The sequence below is a fragment of the Polypterus senegalus genome, chromosome 7 (genome assembly GCF_016835505.1).
Source record: "Polypterus senegalus isolate Bchr_013 chromosome 7, ASM1683550v1, whole genome shotgun sequence".
Classification (NCBI taxonomy): Eukaryota; Metazoa; Chordata; class Cladistia; order Polypteriformes; family Polypteridae; genus Polypterus; species Polypterus senegalus.
Genome location: NC_053160.1, coordinates 1,565,236 through 1,585,830, shown reverse-complemented (window position 1 = coordinate 1,585,830; position 20,595 = coordinate 1,565,236). Strand labels below are relative to the sequence as shown.

Sequence of the window (20,595 nt, the reverse complement as noted above, 5' to 3'; positions counted from 1 at the left end):
TAATTCACGGGCTGAGATCCAGTAAATTACCAAAGATGAGAGGAGGGTTCCTGGATTCAGAGGTTAGTGGGATTACTCAGAAGAAGTTGTGGCTGAGATAACAGAAGGACAGGTGACCCGCTGAACATAGGGGTCATTACCTGGATAGTACCTGGGCCACCTCAAGAAGAGCTAGATGGCCAGCCAATATTAATCTGAGACAAATATTAGTTACCAAGATGGGTGATAGAATACACAAGCAGCTGAAGAACTTTGATGTGGGACACAACTGGCAGGTGACCTCAACTGTACACAGGTGTGTGTGTGTTTGGGGGGTGAAGCGCACAAGTAAGCACATTTAGGTCTCCCAGAGGCCACACTAATTAATATTCACAGATCCATCTTCACCCAAAAGAGGTGGTAATGGTTCTCTAATGCAGGTATCAATCAAGGCCAGGAGAGTCCTTCTAGAGGTCCAGGTAGGTGCAGCCAGGTAACTTTACCTGAGCACAATTGAAGAAAGAAGAGGAAAGGATGTCACCTGGAACTGTAACAGCACCATTTAGGAATACATGTGAAAAATCAAAAAGACATGACTTCAAAATTCAGGTAAGAAGGGATGTCACCTGGAGACAGATGAGATTATTCAGGCTTAAGAACATCCTTCTACAGGTACAGGCCATTGTAAATAAGTGACTGTACCTGAACATGGGGGAATAAATGGGAGGAAGGGATGCCATCTGGAAGCAACATTGTATCTGGACCATCTTCACTTGGATGTAGATCAGCACTACCAGGAGGTAAGAACACTCTAATCGAGATAGAAAGGAATGTCACCTTAAGAAAGTGACGGTTGGGTTATCAAAGAGATGGAGAGCTTTCTTGACACAGGGCTCACTAACTGGATGTGGACCTAAAGAACTTTTGATAGACCTAGGACCTTGTGAATCCTTCTAGGACATCATAATTAGAAGGTGACCTTACATGGACACAATGGTCAGTAAAGAGAAAGTGAAATGACCAACCAACCAGAGATGGCATTGTGAGTAGCATACATCGTTCATATCTAATCTACACATATAGTTAACCATATTTAGGAATCATCTTGAAGGCACAGAGAAGATAAGCAGTTCCACCCCAAGTCAAGAGGGGGCACCATCATTAATACATTCTTCTCCTCTGTCCACAGTGCAGAAGCTCACCAACAGGAAGAACAGTGAAGTCACTTCCATTGTCTCCTCTAAGTCCTGCCCCTTCTGGACCCCAACAACCAGAAGATTGTGTTTGTTATGAACCAGGAGACCATCCTGACCACTAGGCGCTCTCACATTTGTGTATTATTTTGTAAGCTCTGCACTTTCATGTGTTATAAAATAACCAACTTTATTCAACAGGAATGTCGGCTGACTCCCAAACATTTTCTTGGTTGAACCCTTGTTTTTTTCTACCTACATAGTCAATAGGGAAAAGGAGTGGAGGAGTCCATAGGAAAAGTAACGGGAACAACCAGGCTACCCTGTTTAAACCAAGAGTCCAACAAACAGAACTGAAATAAGCACTCGGGGGCGTAACGACGGAAAACGTGTGGAACAAGTGCCTGGTTAGCCCACACCGCTGCTTCTCTGATAGACTGACCCTGTCAAGCCGGTCAGGGTGAAGGACATCCTTCATAAAGACGGTCTGGATCCCAACTGCGACTGCTTCTTCTGGGGACGTTTGTATTTATAGGGCTTGACGGGGAGGGGCCGTGTTTCCTGGGATTTTGCAGTTAAAACTCGTTTGCCTTCACTGGCATTTTCTTGGTACTGTAGAATGAAAAAGAAATAATGCTGTTAGCAACAGCGCCACCTCTCGCCCCAGAGAGGTACCGCAAGAGTCCAAAAAGTGTTCTACAGATGCCCATCCGGGACTATATATATATATATATATATATATATATATATATATATATATATATATATATATATATATATGCATGTATCTTACCAGACTCATGTGTAGACATTATGTAAGACATGTAGTCTGGTAGTCTGATGCCCACTTTGCCAACAAGGCTGAAAATGAACTTGAAATGCGTGAATCATCTCACCTACAGGAACCAGGAAACAGGAGAGAGTGACTTCTAGATAATGGATGGGGGGGCACTTCCTGTGTAGTGAGTTTCCCTGTGAAGAGACCTCAGTGTGCATGATGGTACATCTTGGTGTTTGTTTGTATGGAAAACGTGAAGCATAACAAACACACTGCCCTTCTGTGATGTCAGACACCTGCGTTAGGTGGGGTTTGAATCGAACTATAATACCATTCGGATATGCGAGGTGGCACTGATGGTAACGCCTCTTCCTCCTCTAAACTTAGACATGAGGACATCCAACTGGAAGAATGACATCACTTACATGTCACCTCCCACAAGCTCCGCCTCTTCTGCACTTCCCCGTATGTAAAATCCCGCAATACCCGATATCAGCATTCAGCATTGGACTGGCGACTGTGAACGACAGAGACTGTGCATGAAACATTGACTGAAGAAGTTGCTGTTGGTTTTGACTTTTCTTTATTTTGATTTATTTGGCCTGACAAGCCAAGTAATTAAACAGGTGGACCCAATCATTTACCTTGTCCTGTATTACAGTGGCATTGTCGGCGGGATTTCTGTAGAACATAATGGAACTGACTGACCTTGCAGTTAAACAGGGTTCACCATTGGGTGCCTCGATTCTTTACCTTGTCCTGTTCTCTTATATTACAGTGGCGTAGTCAGCAGGATTTCTATAGAACATAATGGAACTGACTGACCTTGCAACACTTATTCAATTGCAAGTAAAGGTGGCAGCCCAGCAAACCAGCTTTTGTGGACAGCAAAGGGCCCTCAGGCCATCCCAGGTGTCTGTACCACTTATGGCCCAAAGGTGACACTGAGGCATATTTGATCATCTTCGAGCACACATCACAAGCCCAAAGAAGACTGGGCACACCTCTCTGCTTTCTTTCTGACCTGAGATGCCCAGGAGGCTTGGTGAGAGGACTGTAGAGAATTCTGCTTTGCTTTTGATGGACCTACTTAGGATCATCAGGCCCAGAAATGTTGCAAGTGATGAGTTGATCCCGAGTGGCCCACTCGATCACAAGACTTTGACCTCTGTGCTCAGCTGGCATGATGTCTACCACCGGGGGAAAGCAGCGTAGAGCACTTTGTAGAAATAATTGTGTGTGCTTATCTAATTAACGCTCTTCCTGAGACCTCCCAAGTACGCAAGCAGTCCTGGAAAAAAATATGTAAAGCTTGGTGGGAGCCATCAAGGGACACTGGACTGCCACAGTCTTCGAGAAAGCACCGGAAAAGCCCAAAGACGTGGGAATCGGGGGGGCCCCAGCCAGCGATGGTGACGTGAGTGAGAGAATATAATTTTATGTGTATTATGCAAATATCTGAAAAAACGGAAGTATGAAAAGGCATGTGGGAGTAAGTTCTACACCCCAACAAACACTTTAGTGAATTTCACAAGTTTCGAATTTCATAAAAACCTGTACGTGAATCCAAACTTGACTTTTTCACTCTGGTGATCCAGAAGATGAGGCCTGGAGGCTCCCACTTTACTTCTTCACACCATTACCACGTGTCTTTTTTCCCTTTCATGTCCACTCTTTCCTGTCCCGGTTGAGATGTGACTTACAGGGCTTACCTGAATCTTCACGTCCTGCTTGATGCTCTGATCACAAACTTTAATGGACGGGCTCTTTAAAGACCCTCGACAGTTTGTATAACCGCAGGACAACTCCTCCATGTGTAGACGGTGGAAGGAGGAGGAGGAGGAGGAGACCCCAACGGGAGAATTCAGAAAAGGATTGAAAAACAGAAAAGCCAGAAGAGCACCAAGGACCTTGCAGAGCATAAGAACAAACACCCTCTGGTTTTTAGTTTGTTTTGTTTTTTTTTCCCCAAGGAGAAAATGTTAAATAAATAAATAAATATATACACACATACATAAATATATGCGTACATACATACACTCATCAACACAAAAGTGAAATTAAAGAGAAACTAAGGGGAGAGGAAAGCACTTCAAGTCAACATTTAAAAGAGGCATCGGTCACAACAGGTTCACAATGGCTTAGAAAAGAACGAGATGGCGGCCTTTAACTTTCCCTTGCCTGTAATTCCCTTTGTAAGTTTTACAGACGTACCGTTTATATAAAAATAAATAAATAAATAAATACAACAAAAAGTGAATTCCACCCTGAAAAATAAAAGCACAAGTTCGAAAAACCACACCTGGTGTCGCGTCCGTACCTGTCCTTTTATTTTTCAGCGTGACCTCCAGCTCTCCCTCGTTTCCTTCCTTTCTTTTTTTTTCGGCAACCTTCTGCCTGTCTCTTGTTTTCTAAAATAAACCAAAAAAAACCAAAGGATCTCGACCTGTGGGGGGCGATCTCCCGAATCCAGTTTTCAATGACCTTTTTTTTTTTTATTATTGAAAGAGAGCAAACATTATCATGAATCATCTCGACCGGTGCCAGGTGTTCCCAGATGAGCGTTACACAAAGGGGTCGCGGATTTCGGTTTCTCGTTCCCAGGTAGGGCCCGCTGCCTCTTCTCGACATTGCCCTGCCAAATCTGAACCCCTCGAAAGCACATTCCCTCATCTCCATATTGCTTTAAAAGATTAGAGGAAGTATAAAAGACATTCTGTTTTCCTGGTTACGCCTCTGCAGTGCTCAATCGACATTTAGGTTCGATGACTGGTTTTATTTGATCATTTTTTCCTTTTTTTTTTTTTAACAAATGCGGTCTGTTTCTACAAATTCATCCTTACTGTCCGGCGATACAAAGCGTCCCAGAGCCGCGGACTGATTTGGGCCTTCTAGGGCCGCGTTGCGCACGGAGGTCTGTCTGAGGCTCCTCTGGGTGGCAGCGGTGGGATCCTCCCCTCCACGGGTTACGGCACGCGCTCAGTCTGTGCACCTTACTCAGGAGTGTTGCCAGCTGAGCACCCCCCCTAAATCATTTTCATGTTAAACCGACGAGGTCCTCCTTGGTCGCCCCCTTCCGCCACGGCCCCGTTGGACTTTCGGGGGACATACTCGATATCGATGTTGTTTTTGTGTTTCCCTTTCCCGCGACTCCACACGAACAGAAGCAAAAAACAGAAAAGAACGACTCCTAGGAACGTGAAACAGCCCATGGCGGTGGACACTAAAATAGTCTTGAGGTCCAAAGCGAAGGTCATGTTGTACACGTTGGTCCCGTTTGTGTTGGTGGCATTGGCGTCGGTGATATACATGGAGGTCCTGTTGGCGTAAAGGGACCTGTCGCTGGCAAAGCCCTTTACGGCCAGGGAAGCGGAGAACGTATCGTTCCCAGCGGCGTTGCTGGCCACGCACAGGTAGGTGCCGCTGTCCTGGACCTGCGCGAACTTGATCTCTAAAGTGCCGTCCCCCAAAACCGACGCCCTCCCGTTGGACTTTACCGTCACCAGCTTCCGTCCCGGCGTAATCCAGAAAATCACTGGCAGGGGGTCCCCGTCGGCATTGCACACGAGTTGGGCCGTCTGGCCCTCGTCGATGAAGACCTGCTGCATCTTCCTCTCCCGGATTTTGGGCTTTTTGCACACAAACTGAGATGACAGGATGGTGTCGTGGAACTCCCGGAATGGCTTCCCCCGGCTGTTCTCCGGCACCACACACATGGGCTGCGTGTCCCCCCGGCAGAGGATCTGCCGCCTCTGGAGGATCCAGAGAAGACGGCAGTCGCACGCCAGGGGGTTGTTGTCGATGCAGAGGGTCTCCAGCGTGGCGGAGGACTGAAAGGCGCTCTCTTCCAAGGTGTCCAGCAGGTTCTGGGAGACGTTCAGCACGCGTAAGGCGCGCAGGCCCTGGAAGGCATGCGGCTCGATGTTGAGGAGCTGGGCGCCCACCACGTGCAGCTCCTGCAGGCGGCTCAGGTCCTGGAACATGTCCGCCTCGATGTTGCTGATGGGGTTGAAGGAGAGGTTCAGGTGCGTGAGGTACGTCAGGTGCTTGAGGGCCAGAAAGGGCACGGCGGACAGGTTGGTGTTGGTGATGGACAGGGAGCTCAGATTGAGGCTGTAGAAGCTGTTGGCGGGCACGGCGTCCAGCATGGGCCAGTTGTCGATCTCCAGGTGCCTTAGGCGGAAGAGCTTCTTGAAGGCGTACGGGTGCAGGCTGTTGATGCTGAGGAAGCGCAGACGGAGCCGGGACAGGTTATGGAGGTGGGACAGGGCTTCCGTGGGCACGGCGGTCAGGTTGCACTTCTCCAAGGTCAGCTGTTCCAGGCTCTGCAGCCCACTGAATGCCCGGTGGGAGATGTACACCAGGTCGTTGTCCCCCACTTCCAGGGATTTGAGGTTGTGCAAGTCCTGGAACATGTAGTCCAGCAAGATCACGATCTTGTTCTCGCTAATGTCCAGGCCCGTCAGGTTCGACAATCCGGAGAAGACCCCCAGGGGGATGAGTTTGATGCGGTTGCTCTTTAGGCGCAGGGAGCGCAGGTTGAAGAGCGAGTTGAATGATCCCGGCTCGACATTCCCAATGATGTTGTCGCTCAGGTCTAACTCCTCCAGCTGCGGGTAGGAGGCGAACTCGTCGGGGATGACGCTCTTCAGCTTGTTCTTGCTCAGGTCCAGGATCTTGGTCTCAATGGGGATGCCTTCTGGGACGGCGACCAGACGCTTCCGGTGGCAGATGACTGACTTGTTCTGTGCCGAGCATTCACAGCGGGCCGGACATCCGACGGCGGAGCTGACACATATGACCAGCAGGGCCAAGCCTAGGAATGGCTGCCAGCATGACAGAGCAGTGTGAAGCATGACTTTGCCGATGCAGTCTACCATTCTGTTAGGGCTCTGAAAGAGAAGAAAGAAAAAGAGAGAGGAAGAACGGCAAATTAAACCAGAGAAGGTGACCCTCAAAAACATCCAAAAAGAAGGAGGAATGGAGCACGAAACGAAAGAGACAAAACCGGAAGGAGCAAAATGTGGGGAAGGCAAAATTCTAGGTGGGAAATGAAAGCGCCAGTCTTAACGGGCACCAACCCTCTGCCCGCTCGTTTTTGCACTGATGATTTTGTAATGCGTGCTTATGGAAATGTTTCTATGCATTTCTTCCACTGTCACTGACAATTATGTTCATTTGCTTTGTGCTTTTTATCTGTTTCATTGGCTGTTGAGTCCAAGGGGGGCGGGCCCTCCTGATGCCACATGTCTGTTTACGACGTTCCTTTTCACTGTTCACGTTTGCAGTGTTTGGTTTGATTTTTGGATTGCCTGGATTGTGAAGTGTGGATTTTGTACAATAAACCTTTCTAATAATAATAATAATAATAATAATAATAATAATAATAATAATAATAATAATGTCATTGTGAAATGTATTTATCACACAGCCCTTGGGGTCAGATGGCAGCAGCCCCAGCAGCAATTGCAGGTTAAAGGTCTCGCTTGATGGCCCTTCTGGCATGAATGGGATTTGAACCATCAACCTTCTGGATAGCCACCACTTTATGGAAGATTTGTTGGAACAGATTTTGGGATATTTTCAAATGGTGAACACTTCTGGATTGAATTTAATAAGTCACATTAAAATGTATCCTGAAAGGTTTCGCTATTATTTTGGGGCTGTTGTGCCATTAAGTCCCACAAAGGAAAATTAAATTGTCTCCAGACTTCCGGAGCAACTTGAACCAGAACCAGTGGTGCACCCACACTTTCGGGGTCCTGAAGTTTGAACGGTTATGGGGACCCCTCTGTAATCAGAAATGAAGTCGGCATGATCACCCCAGTTATCTTCTTCAGTGGGCTTCTTCCACGACAGATCACAGGGACTCGGTTTAAATGTCACATGTCACAGTCGCTGGTGTGAATAACAATTTTTTATGTCTTATGGTCTTCAAGTTGTGAAGGGATGACAATGCAAGTCACCCCTCCAGGATTAGGGGCCTTGAAAGCTTTGGCTCCATTGGTTTCATAGCAGATTCGCCACTGGCCAGGGCACCACAATCTGCACCTCAACGTTTGCTTGATATGACGCGCTGTTCAGGACAAAAATGATTTGTATGTACACTGAAATGAATTCACTCCGTACGAGTGCACTCACACTATATACAGGATGGGCACATTAAATATGCCCCCTGAGGCATTTCACTGCCCACCCCTCCATGTCCTTACTGGACAGCAGCTGGTGAGCTTCATTCACAAACAACACCTACTGGGATCACGATATGTGCAGGGCAGTGCAGGCTCTGAACATCAGGCAATCGATGGCAGTAATAATAATAATAATAATAATAATAATAGGGCAGCAGGTGGCACACTGGGTAGCGCTGCTGCCTCGCAGTTAGCAGACCCAGGTTTCCTTCTGGGTCCTCCGTGTGTGGAGTTTGCATGTTATCCCCGTGTTTGAGTGGGTTTCCTCCGGGCACTCCGGTTTCCTCCCACAGTCCAAAGACATGCAGGTGAGGTGCATTGGCGATCCTAACTTGCCCTAGTGTGTGGTGGGTGTGTGTGCCCTGCGGTGGGCTGGCGCCCTGCCCGGGTTTGTTTCCTGACTTGCGCCCTGTGTTGGCTGGGATTGGCTCCAGCAGCCCCCCGTCACCTTGTAGTTGGGATATAGTGGGTTGGATAATGGATGGATGGACAATAATAATAATAATAATAATTGCTAAGAATGTGAAACTATGAAAAATAAAGGCTTTTAAACAATTAAACACTAAACAGACATTAAATGCAATACAAATGCTAACATGGAACTGAATGGGGATCAGGACTCCGTTACATCAGGCCCCCTGCACACTTCTCTTTGCTGTCCTACCACCTGAAAGGCGGCTGTCCACTTTAACTAAACATGGGCAGTGCCAACCGAAGGGATGTTTAACAGACATCAGGACTGACACTGTAAACAGATTCCAGAAATTAACAAAATTTTACATAATGGATTAATATGCACAATAAATTATATGTTATACATACAATGCAATAGGCATGGATGCCAACCCATTATAAATGTTTGGGGGGAGGGTGGCAAAACATTATAGGCTACAATACATGAAATAAAACCAGTAGCAACAGTAACAATCATCATCATCATCAGATCATAATATTCCTTTTTATCTTTCCCCACTACTACCAATCATCATCCTCATCATCACACTCAAACTGGCATAGTACAGAATACCCAGATGTAGCAAAGTACAATGAAATGAGCAACATAGCAACTCTGGCTTTAGCTGCATCACTGAAGGCTGACTTACAATACAATACAATTTATTTGTGTTTAGCCCAAAATCACAAAAGACAGGCCCTGCCTCTTGACAGCCCCGTAGCCTCGACTCTCTAAGAAGACAAGAAAATACTCCCAAAATATAAAACCCTTGTAGGGAAAAAATGGAAGAAACCTCCAGAAAGGCAGTTCAAAAAGAGACCCCTGTCCAGGTATGTTGGGCGTGCAGTGGGTGTCAAAAAGAATGGGGGGGGGGACAATACAATGAACAGAACAAATCTTTAATACAGTATAAAAATAAAAATTTAAGTCAAACTACAATAAGCACGTCCCCAATGGCCTTACATCTTACATTAAAACTCACCCTCATCAGTGACTTGATGAACACCCGTCCTCACATTCACTACTGGCATACTGAAAAAGTTCTTCATTGTCTCTCGCTAGAAAATCGAATGCCTTGCATTGATTGGATGGTGAACTTGCTTTATTTGCATATACTAGCAAGGATATGGTAAACACTTTGGACAGAATGATCATACTTCAGTTTCATTGAAATGTCTAATTATACTATGCTAGTTAGGTTAGGCGAAGGGCATACTTATAAGTGATATGGCTAGATTTTGTGGGGATGTCGTCAACAGCTAAAGCTGCTAGAAATGCCAGTGAGTTAAAGTGAGAGCTAGCAGCAGTCTGAATTGTTTGTGATGCTACTGATTTTTTTTTTTTTTGGAAAGAAAGAAAGAAAGAAAGAAAGAAAGAAAGAAAGAAAGAAAGAAAGAAAGAAAATGCAAATGCATCCCAATTACTGCGTGTCTCCTGCAATGTCGCGACTCAACACGTATTTTTTCAGAAAGAGAGTCCTGCAGAGAGATCCACAGGTGCTGATTCCACTCACTGGACCTTAGAGTCCTGTCCAAATGTGAGCTCCCCAATTCAGAGACGTCCACCGATAAAAGGCAATTTAGCGTTTAGCTGGTATTCTTGTTTGTTTATTAGATCGCATCTGTCGGATGAGTTCATTTTTATTATTTTTGCAGATCCTGGATTAGATGCAAGTACACGTTCGTTTCGGGTTGAATCAGCTACAAAACTAATTTGGGCAGTAACTTTAAACAAAAGGCTACATGAAACTGTGAACGCCTCGTTACCTTACCGCACACGCCTGTCCTGACTGTACATCCACTCTGAAGTGAAACGCACGCACTTGAAGATGCGCTACCAGAGGGGAACTACATCTCCCAGAATGCAGCGGGATGTCTGCGCCACTGCCCGGATTGGAGCGTCGATGGCGCAGGATTTGACGTCCTTTAACGTTTGTTTGGAGTCACCGACGCGCATCGCGCACTCCTTGACCTGCGGATTCGCGTCGGACGTTCCTGTTACAGTAGGAGGCGAACTTTTTTTTGAGTTTTGTTCAGAAATCGGACTCCACTTTAGACGGCCTTCCCCTCGCCCAAACACTAACCTTAAGGTTAATAAAATAGGCCCCTGATATGAAGTCACTATTTTAGGGCTAAGATGATAACAGAAATTTGAAACCTACTTATATACTTAATCTTAATTATTGTGAAACAACCAAGTGACGTCCGCTTTGTGAACAAGAGCGCCTTTTGTTTCACCCCACGATGTTGTTCACTTCGGCATTGTATCCATTTATCTGGTCGACTGCAGTGTGTTTTTGTGCGTTTCCGTGTGAATTTAATGTTAATAGCGTGCACTTCTTATGTATCTTATTTGGTTTTATACGTAGCTTATTTAATGCGAAACGGAAAAACTTGGATTGTCCAGTGGAAATGTTTACAGTGTAACCTAAAGCGGCGGTACCAAAATACATTTGCGATGTTGTGAAATATCGGGACGTGCTGGTGCGCCTCTCGAAGGGTGCAGTGAAAAGCTCCTCAGCAAAAAGCCGGAGTGCCCAATGGAGTCGAATGTGAGCCTCGACACTTGGGTAGAGCGAAGGAAAAAAAAAAGTGAGACTGGTGGGCGGCGGACGGGTCGTATAGGCGACTTCCATCGGTCGGGTAGCAGAAAACGGGCAGGGGCGACACATTAGTAAAGGAAACGTCGGGCTTAGCAGCCAGCACGCCTGTACTTTATATACTGACGTGCATCCATGATATTGTGTGCCCACGGGGTGACATTTAAAGAGTGTACACTGAGGCGCGCCTGTCGTATACTGATTACTGACATGTGTGTCCCGCATTGGTCAGGCTGTCGACTGACATGCGCACACCACACTCGCGAGCGAAACACGTACCACGTACATCGAAACGCTTATATACGGAATCGTATTAGGGCCACGGTGAAAAAAAAAATCTTAATGTCAAGATTAAAGTCGACATGTTGTCTTTATTCTCGACATTTCCACTTTATTGTCGTATAGTTTATTTGGTCAGTAGATTGTCGCAAACTAAACGCCATCTTAAAATGAATGTTTAATTTCCTCGATTTTCTCAAACCCCGTCATAAATTAATGTCGCACATTAAATGCTTTATATTAAGTGATCCCCGACACTGTTGTCAATCTCTACGCGCTTCTTAAACCGACTTCCGATCGCCGCACATTGACTTCATGGCATTCAGAATACTAAGATACATACTTGATATCTTTTTCACGATGAAATGCGTTAAAGCAGGTATTAAACATGGGGGCACGGTGGTCGTGTGGCTGTAGTGCTGCTCCCTCGCATTAAGGGGTCCCCAGGTGTACGTTCAGTGTAGAGGACTTTATGGCAGGTGTGACGAGGCTCCAAAACACTGGATGTATGAAGGGGTATCGCACTGGTTTAACTGACATATTGTGTAAATGTTGGGTTCGTGATGTGCTGGTCGCGAGCGCAGAATCTAATGGATGTGGCCTTTCTTTATTGCATGCCTGCTCTCTCTATCTGGCATACTAAACCCCCAGTGCCCATCCTTCCTTTTTTCTTTCTCCATCTAACCAATCAGCACACGATAAACGTCTTTGTGAAATTAAAACTAGTTATAAACTTAGACCTCAGAACTTTAAAAAAAATCTTTGTTATACATGTTTAATTATGCCATCCATTCAGGGTTGTGCCCATCCCAGCATGCATTGTGTGCGAGGCAGGAGCAAATCCTGAATGGGGCGCCAGCACATCGCAGGGTGAATACACATAGAGTAGCAGGGTCAATAATACATAACAAGACCCCACATCCTACATGACTTAGAAAGGAAACTGAAGCACGGCAAGTAAACCCACCAGAAAAACATGCCAACTCAAGGCAGGGGACCCCCTTGCTGTGAGGCAGCAGTGCAAGCACCACGCCACCGTGCCCCCCACCACCCATGTTTAATACCTGCTTTAATGCATTTTGTCGTGAAAAAGATATCAAGTATTTATCTTCGTATTCTGAATGTTCATAGAGCAGGAATATCATGAAGTGAATGTGCGAGAGGAAGTCAGTTTAAGAAGCACGTAGAGATTAATAACTGGGTCGGGGAACACTTTAATATAAAGCATATAATGAGCTACATTAACTTATGATGGGGGTTGAGAAATTCCAGTAAATGAAACATTCATTTTAAGATAAAGTTTAGTTTATGACATTCTAAACTTCTAGAACAGGGCTGTCCAACTCCAGTCCTGGAGGGCCGCAGTGGCTGCAGGTTTTCATTCTAACCGTCTTCTTAATTAGTGACCAGTTTTTGATGCTAATTCACTTCTTTAGCCCTAAGTTTTAATTAGCTTGACTCAGGCCCCTCAGTTGTTTTTTACCTTAATTAGCAGGCGGACAGTAATGAGACATAAAACAAGCAGGACATGACCAGCTCACCTGTACCCATTGTGGAAGACGAATGTTCTCTTCGTACCCTTGTACTAATTCATGTCTGAGAAGTAAGCTTTACAAAACCTTGTAATAGCATGCTTTGTTTTAGCAAACAGAAAAATGTTTGTGCAAAGGACTCAAGGTCTGAGCATTCCACACATGAGTCTGCCGTATCACGTTGTCCCTTAGCTTACATCTGAACGCCTTAACAAAAGGGGCCAAGAAATCAAGTTTTACAAGGGACGTTAAAAGGGCTCAAGGATTGTGTATAATAAACGTGTTGACTGTTACATTTTATAATGATATTAAATTACGCATTCTAGGGGTATAAAACAGACGGGTTCAGAAGAGCCCTGACGCTGTCATGTATATTTGATTGTCTGCTTTTCTGGAATTCTTCTCACCGTGACTCTGAAAAATAAAGCTGCTTTATAATTCCACCTGCTGTCTGGTCTGAAGTCTTCGTCCACATCAAACAAAATCTGAAAATAAAGATGAAGGTCTCAGTAAGGTCGAGCCCTCAGGTTACCAAAACATTTTAGGAGTTCTTAGAAAAAAACAGAATATCAACAGTTTTGGAAACGTCTGCTGTGGCAGAAAGAGAGCAGCAACAAGCCGTGGAGTTGAATAACGGGCTTAATTGACAGCAAGAATCGGCTTCTCATTAAGGAACTGCTTGGAGTTTGAAGCCCCAGTTTAGCTGGTCATCTGTTGGCTCGTTTGACGTCTCATTTCTGTTTGGCTGTCATTTAATGAAGAAAAGAATCAATTCAGAAGATTTAATCCTTAAAAACAGGGCTATTAAGATGAAGGAAAAGAAGTTAATTAGCAGTGAAAACCGGACACTGATTAGGAAAAGAGTTAGAAAGAAAACGTGCAGCCACTGCGGCCCTCCAGGCCTGGAGTTTGACACCCGTGGACCAGAATAAGGTGGAAATGTCGAGAATAAAGTCAACATGTCGACCTTAATCTCAGCTTTTAGATTTGTCTTCTTCACTGTGTCCGTATTTTATTTTTGTTTCACCGTGGCCCAATACGCTCCCGTACTTATAACACCGTAACGTGCAGAGCAGACAGAGCTGAGGGAATGGGAGGTTTGCAATTGTAAGGGGCGGTCGCACCTCAGAGGGGATATCCGTGGTTTTTTTTGGAGGTGTGCCGCATGGGAGTAGGATGCTCGGAATTGCAGAGTCAACGAGAGCGCTCCATTTTTTGTATAAGATCGAGCAAATAAAATAAACTCGAAGAGGCCTTGGCAGCTGTCGGGGCTCCTGTTCTTATTTACCGGGATCGTCACAATACGGACAGTGAAAAGCTTCCATCACACGCTGAGATGCAACACTGGAGACTAAACTGCTTACACGACGCACCGAAACAGAGCGCTTGATCCGTTACTTTGTACACTGAAACGTCCACACTGCATACAGAAACTCGTACTCTTTATAGCGAGGCGCGCGGTCCGCGGTGACACGCATACACGATGTGTCGCCTTGTGCCGAGCACGTTATGACACCGCGGTGAAACGCGCGCACTGAATGTCACGACTGACACGGACGGCATACTGGGGTGCCCACTCGGTAGCGGCGCACACCCTGCCCACTCTAACTCATATACTATTTAGTGACACTTTAACTCTATACGGAGCTGCGCACACCTTAGTGCGGCGTTTCTCAACCTTTAAGTATTTGCGACCCGAGTTTTCATAACAGTTTTAACGTTTTTTTTGAAAGGAGCCCACTAATACCGATTTGTTTTTTTTTTTTAAATTAATGATATAACATAGATGCATATTTTATTCTACCTACGACATTTATCTAACTCTATGTTTATTTTTCAGGTATCAGAATGTAGTTGACGTTCATTTGTTTTGGTTTCAATAGATGGATTTTTCATATTTTCGATTCTTCTCACATCTTCACGACCCCCTTTTTGTTACTTCGCACCCCACTAGGGGGGCCACCCCACAGTTTGAGAAGCACTGGCTTAGTGAAACCCACACACAGTAAACTGAAACTCCAACTCTAAGCCCTGAAACTTTTCGATTGTCCTTTCAAGCACTTTAGAGTGAAATGCGCACACACGCGCTACAGTGAAACGCTCGCACGACCCTCTTAAGCACAGCACTTCATAGATGAGGCCCACGCGTTATACTCAGGTGTGTACGCTGCGTGCTGAAATGCCTGCACTCCACAGTCACACACACTTACATCGCACTCTTTGCATTAGCGAACCTTACACTATGTGCACAAAAGTGCTCGTTACACAGCATGTACACCGTGTGCTGGCTGAACGTGAAAGGCTCAAAGTCCACACGAAAACACAGAGGCTGCAGATGTCATCCGTATCGAGTCCAAACATCCCCCCGGCAGGTGGTCCTTAGCTGAAGCAGACCCTGCAGCGACACACAGCGCCAGTCAGCCGGCCCTCCTTTACTCCTCCAAGCCCCTCCCATCACGTGACTGAAGTTTAGCCACTGTCGCTTAGGGAGGGGGAGGAGGAGGAGCCAAGGGTGCCGTTCACGCCCACTCTCGACCCTCCGTGCCGTTTCGTGCCATTGACTTCGGTGGAACAGACGGCGAGCCCAACGACTTTTAGGATGTGGATGTCCGGCCACTCGTTGTGCTTAAGGATGGAAGGAAATGGTGGAGTTCACTTGAAACAATGGAGAAAGGAAAGGGAAAAAAAAAAAAAACATTCAGAACCCCCAGGGAACCAAAAGGCGTCCACGTGACGCGCCTGAAAGCCAAATTAATCAGCCAGTTAATTGAAGGCTTAAAGTGTATTAAAATGTACTTCCACCCGGGTGATTACAATAACAAACATTTCGGAATTTTTTTGAAAACTTCCAGCAGAGCATTAAAAAAACAAGTATTTAAATAATCAGCTACTTGATTAATCAATTAAGTCATTAATAAGATGATTGATCTAATTACAGAATTAATATTGACAGAAGGCTGCACCGTGTGATGCATGTCATTTGCATATTAATGAGGTTCAGGCTCAGCGTGTGACAAGGTGCTTGACAGCAGGGGGCGTCAAGTGACCGAGGCAGCCTGAGCTCTGGAGACACGTCGTCCTTCCTGAGTTGTAGGACTTCACCCGCATTTATATATTAATTTGAGCTATTTCAGCAAATTTGGAGTCTCATATAGCGCCTTTCTGTATCGATTGTTCATTACAGTTGTTTCCGTATCACCACAATGCGAGTGCTGGCACTTGAGGAGACTCTCCTAAGTAAGTCAATGCAGAGGACGTGACTAGTGGCTTTGTGACTCTATATAGCGCCTTTCAGATGTGACTACTAGCCAAGCACATTACAGCTCTCATATTTCTAAAATGTCAGCTGTTAACACTTAATCTGAGTTGGTGTGATAGAGTAACTCACGGCGAGGTCTGAGTAAAAGAATTTTACATTTATATAGCGCCTTTCTATAGCAATCACTAAATATATGCATGACAGTTTCTTTTTTTTTTGTCCCATATTCCTACTTCTGACTCCCAAAGGATGGCAAAGTAAGACAGTGTGGACGACTAGAACGGTGACTTTATATAGCGCCTTTCTGCATCGATCACTAACAGGGCACATTATAGTTCTTATATTTCTAAAAGTGGCACTGGGTGGGACTTGAGGTGACAACTGAGTATGAATGTGTGGATTCATATAGCGCCTTTCCCTAGCGATCAAGAAACCAGCACATGACAGTTTAATTCCTTTTCTGTAACTCAAATGCTGCTGGCTGAGGAGACTCTCACGGGCCTGGCAAAGTGCGTCACCACTGAGGAACTGGATCTGAAAATTCAGGGTCTAATATAGCGCCTTTCTAGCGTGACCACAGCCACAGGGTGCTCTTCAGCTGCAGTAGAGTTAAAACATTTCTAAAGTTTTCTTCATTGTCAGATGTTGAGTCTCTCAGGGTCACGCAGGGGGTTCAGGGCTCAAATGTGTGACCCTGCGTCTTGACCAACAGGGGGCCCCAACCTAAACGAGTTTGTGTCGGACCAGAAAAGAAACTGAAGTGGCGTGAATATGAAGTCTGACATCTTCACCATTTCAGTGTCACCTTTTCAGACTTGCAGATTTCCATTCCCATTGATCCCCCCCCCCTCCAAATCCCCCATTTTTGATTTTACCCTCCTTAACTTTGATTTGAGGCTCTTAGGCTTTAATTGGGAATCAAGAGAAAAAAAAAAATACAGAGCCTGCAGAGCTGTCGAAAAAGTGGGATGAAAGGAAGACTGCGGAGCCAGCTGGGGCTGGATGACCCCGAGATCCTGGACATGTCCTGCATTTCATATGAAGAAGAGAGGTGAGAAGAGTCTCAGAGCAGCCATCACAGAAGACCCCGTGGGAAGGACAGGGTTCAGTGATGTAAGTGAGAAGTGGAGCGAGACGAAGGAATCGGACCAGAAATCTGGGAAGGTCGTCAAGACGACGGAAAGCAGGAGTGCAGGATTATGGGAGACGTGTCTGTTTGTGTCTGCAGGGGGAGTGTCGACAGTTCAAGTGACATGCAGTGACAAAGTGAGCTGGTGCTGCGGGTGGAGTCTGGAGCTTTGTGGTTTCATATATAGCGCCTTTCTATAGTGATTGCTAACTCAGCACATTGCAGCCCTCCCTGCATTTCTACCTAATGAATGATACAGTGAGCCGATGCTCTGGCCTTATTAAGTAACTCTACAGTATTATATAGCGCCTTTCTATAACAATCACATTTGAGTTCTCCGCATGTTCCTTCCTACAGTGTGAGCGCCGGGAGATAAAGTAATTGAAAAATCTAAGACTAAGCTTCTGACATGGTGACTTTGTATAGTGCCTTTCCGTAGTGTTCACTCACTCAGCACATTTCTGCTCCCCCTGTATATTTGCACATTGTGAGCAATGGCAGTTGAAGGCACTCGGGGTCAGAAACTGAGTCAGTAGGAAAAACTGGATACGTGACATTATAGTTTCATATAGTGCCTTTCCATATCCACCTTAATAAAAAGATAAATGTCTTTTTTTCTGTAATTCCAACAGATGGCACATCAGAAATATGAATGCTGTTTTTTTAGGAATCCCATACCAAATGGTAGATAACAGAGACATATGCCTTGCATTTTTCATTTCAACAGATGGTGCAACACAAAGATTAAGACTGCTTCCACGAATCCCATACCAAATGGCACATGACAGAGACATGCACCTTGCATTTGTCATTCCAACAGATGGTGCATCACAAACAATAGCATTGCTTTGGTAAATTAATGACACGTAAGAGATGCATTTGTCATTCCAACAGATGGTGCATCACAAATATGAAATGTGCTTTTTACATATCCCATACCAAATGGTAGATAACCGAGACATATGCCTTGCATTTTTAATTTCAGCAGATGGTGCAGCACAAAGATTAAGACTGCTTCCATGAATCCCATACCAAATGGTGCATGATGGAGACATGTGCCTTGCATGTGTCACTCCAACAGATGGTGCATCAGAAACAATAGCATTGCTTTGGCAAATTAATGACACGTAACAGATGCATTTGCCATTCCAACAGATGGCGCATCACAAAGATTAACACTGCTTTTACAAATTCCATACCAAATGGCACATAACAGAGACACGTGCCTTGCGTTTGTCATTCCAACTGATGGTGAATCACAAACAATAGCATTGCTTTGGCAAATCAATGACACATAACAGAGACTTCTGCATTGCATTTATCATTCCAACAGATGGCACATGACAAAGATTAAGACTGCTCTAACAAATCCCATACCAAATGGCCCATAACAGAGACATGTGCATTTCATGGTGCAGTGCAAACATTAACGCTGAGATGTGAACTCATCTTAGATGCAGGGCACTGCTAGCTGATCACTAAATTAACATGTTATTTTTCTGTCAACTCTCTAAAACACAAGCAACGTCAGGCTCCCGCATGTTGGAAACGCAACCCTGGCCCGATGAATGCCCCCGTGAGCTATATAGTGCCTTTCAACACAGCCTTAAGGACCTCTTCATGTCCTGTACTTCTTCATTGTCAGTAGTGGCTGGTGAACGTCACATGCTCCGTGTCACGCAACGCTTAAGGGGTTAAAGTTGTGACCTTGTGCTTGGCAGATGAGCGCCTCAGCCACTAGGGGGCCCACCCGCATTATCAGCAGCCACTCTCCGCCTGTAATGAACGGGAAGATAAAGTGCGCAGATTAGTCGTTAGTAGGGCTGTGAGATAAAGCTGAGCCCGTGAGTTCAAACCCCCCCACAATGAAACCGAGAAAGTGCAACTTGGACTTAAGGGTCATTACCTCACCCTGTCCTCCCAGAAGAAACAAGTGAACGCCATCGTTCTTGCTCACATATTTATTTATTTATGGCAAATTCTATCCTGAGGGCATCACCGAGGAGGCTGATAAGAACGAATTTGTGAAAAGGTCTTATCGGGGTAAGGCAGAGGAGCCGCGCTGAGCAATGGTGCCGCTTTATCCGATTTCTATTAAAACTATTAAGCATCGATTGCGCTCCCTAAGTACTCGAGTCTGTCTTCACCGGGGCGCTGCACCTCGGCAGGCATGGTGAGCTTAAAAGGGCTGTTTGCAGTGATAAGCGGCCGTCAGCGGGGAAGGGGCAGGCCGGGGGGCCGCACGGCGAGGAGCAGACGAAGAAGAGCAGTCGAGGTTGGAGGCGACACTTGGTGAGATCCTGTGAGATACTCCTGACCAGGAGACAAGCAAAAAAAAAGCAGATAATCCGGTCATGGCTGGCATCTGACGCCCACCTAAGACCACCCAACCCTCCTGACTTTAAGGAGCTCAGCTCTAGTGATCTTTATTACAGCGCGTTTGGGGGGCTGTTGACGAGCAGAGGCTTGCTGCTTCTATGCAAACTGGAAAAGAAGAAGAAGAGGAACGAAGAAGAAGAAGAAGAAGATGGTCAGCCACAGGTGTTCTAGGGTCTCTGCCTGACCGAAGGGTCCCTCAGATTTAAATATAAAATACAGGGTGGGTTCCTGTCCTGAACCACATTCTGCTGGGATAAGCATCAGCCTGAACTGGAGGAAGAAGGTCTGACAGCGGACGGCCATGGACTTCAAGGCATCACTGAGAACTGGAGACCCGGGTTCAAATGTGTGGAATAAAGTGAAGAAAAATGAGAAAAGTGAACAGGAAATGACAAAAGTCAGGAGGACCCCTGGAGTTTGGCATCTTGGTGGCACAGGATCTAAAGGAGCCATGACAGCCTTAGTATATAGCGCCTTTCACGAGGGGCGGTGAAGACACAATCACCTCCTACTCAGTGTTAGCAGCTTTATTATTTCAGAGGTCACTTTGTAAAGGGGAGCTGGGGGGGCTCAGGCTGGGGTGGGGGACCATCATATCCTCTGTGTGTGTGTGTGTGAGGATCCACTGGTGGGCACCTGCTATTATGGCTCATTGACAATTTAGGCTCTTCGTTAGTATTGTTACTATCATTATTGTTAGGTTTTTCATTTTTGAAAATTGATAGATGTAATTAGAAACAATTGCTGTTTATTATTTATGATGATTATTGTCATGACAACACTTTTAGTTATGAGAATTGGGGGCAGAAGGACTGATAATAAT

At 45.6% G+C, this 20,595-nt stretch overlaps 1 protein-coding gene across 1 annotated transcript in view; it reads right to left on the bottom strand.

Moving 5' to 3' along the window:
• Positions 1–4,028: 4,028 nt before the first annotated feature.
• The window catches only part of lingo2 (leucine rich repeat and Ig domain containing 2), a 578,579-nt gene continuing 562,012 nt past the window's right edge, over positions 4,029–20,595 (bottom strand). The window contains exon 6 of the mRNA XM_039758139.1: positions 4,029–6,842. Within this exon, the coding sequence (XP_039614073.1) occupies positions 4,977–6,830 (1,854 nt within the window). The 5' untranslated portion in view covers positions 6,831–6,842 and the 3' untranslated portion in view covers positions 4,029–4,976. The remainder of the gene's footprint in view (positions 6,843–20,595) is intronic.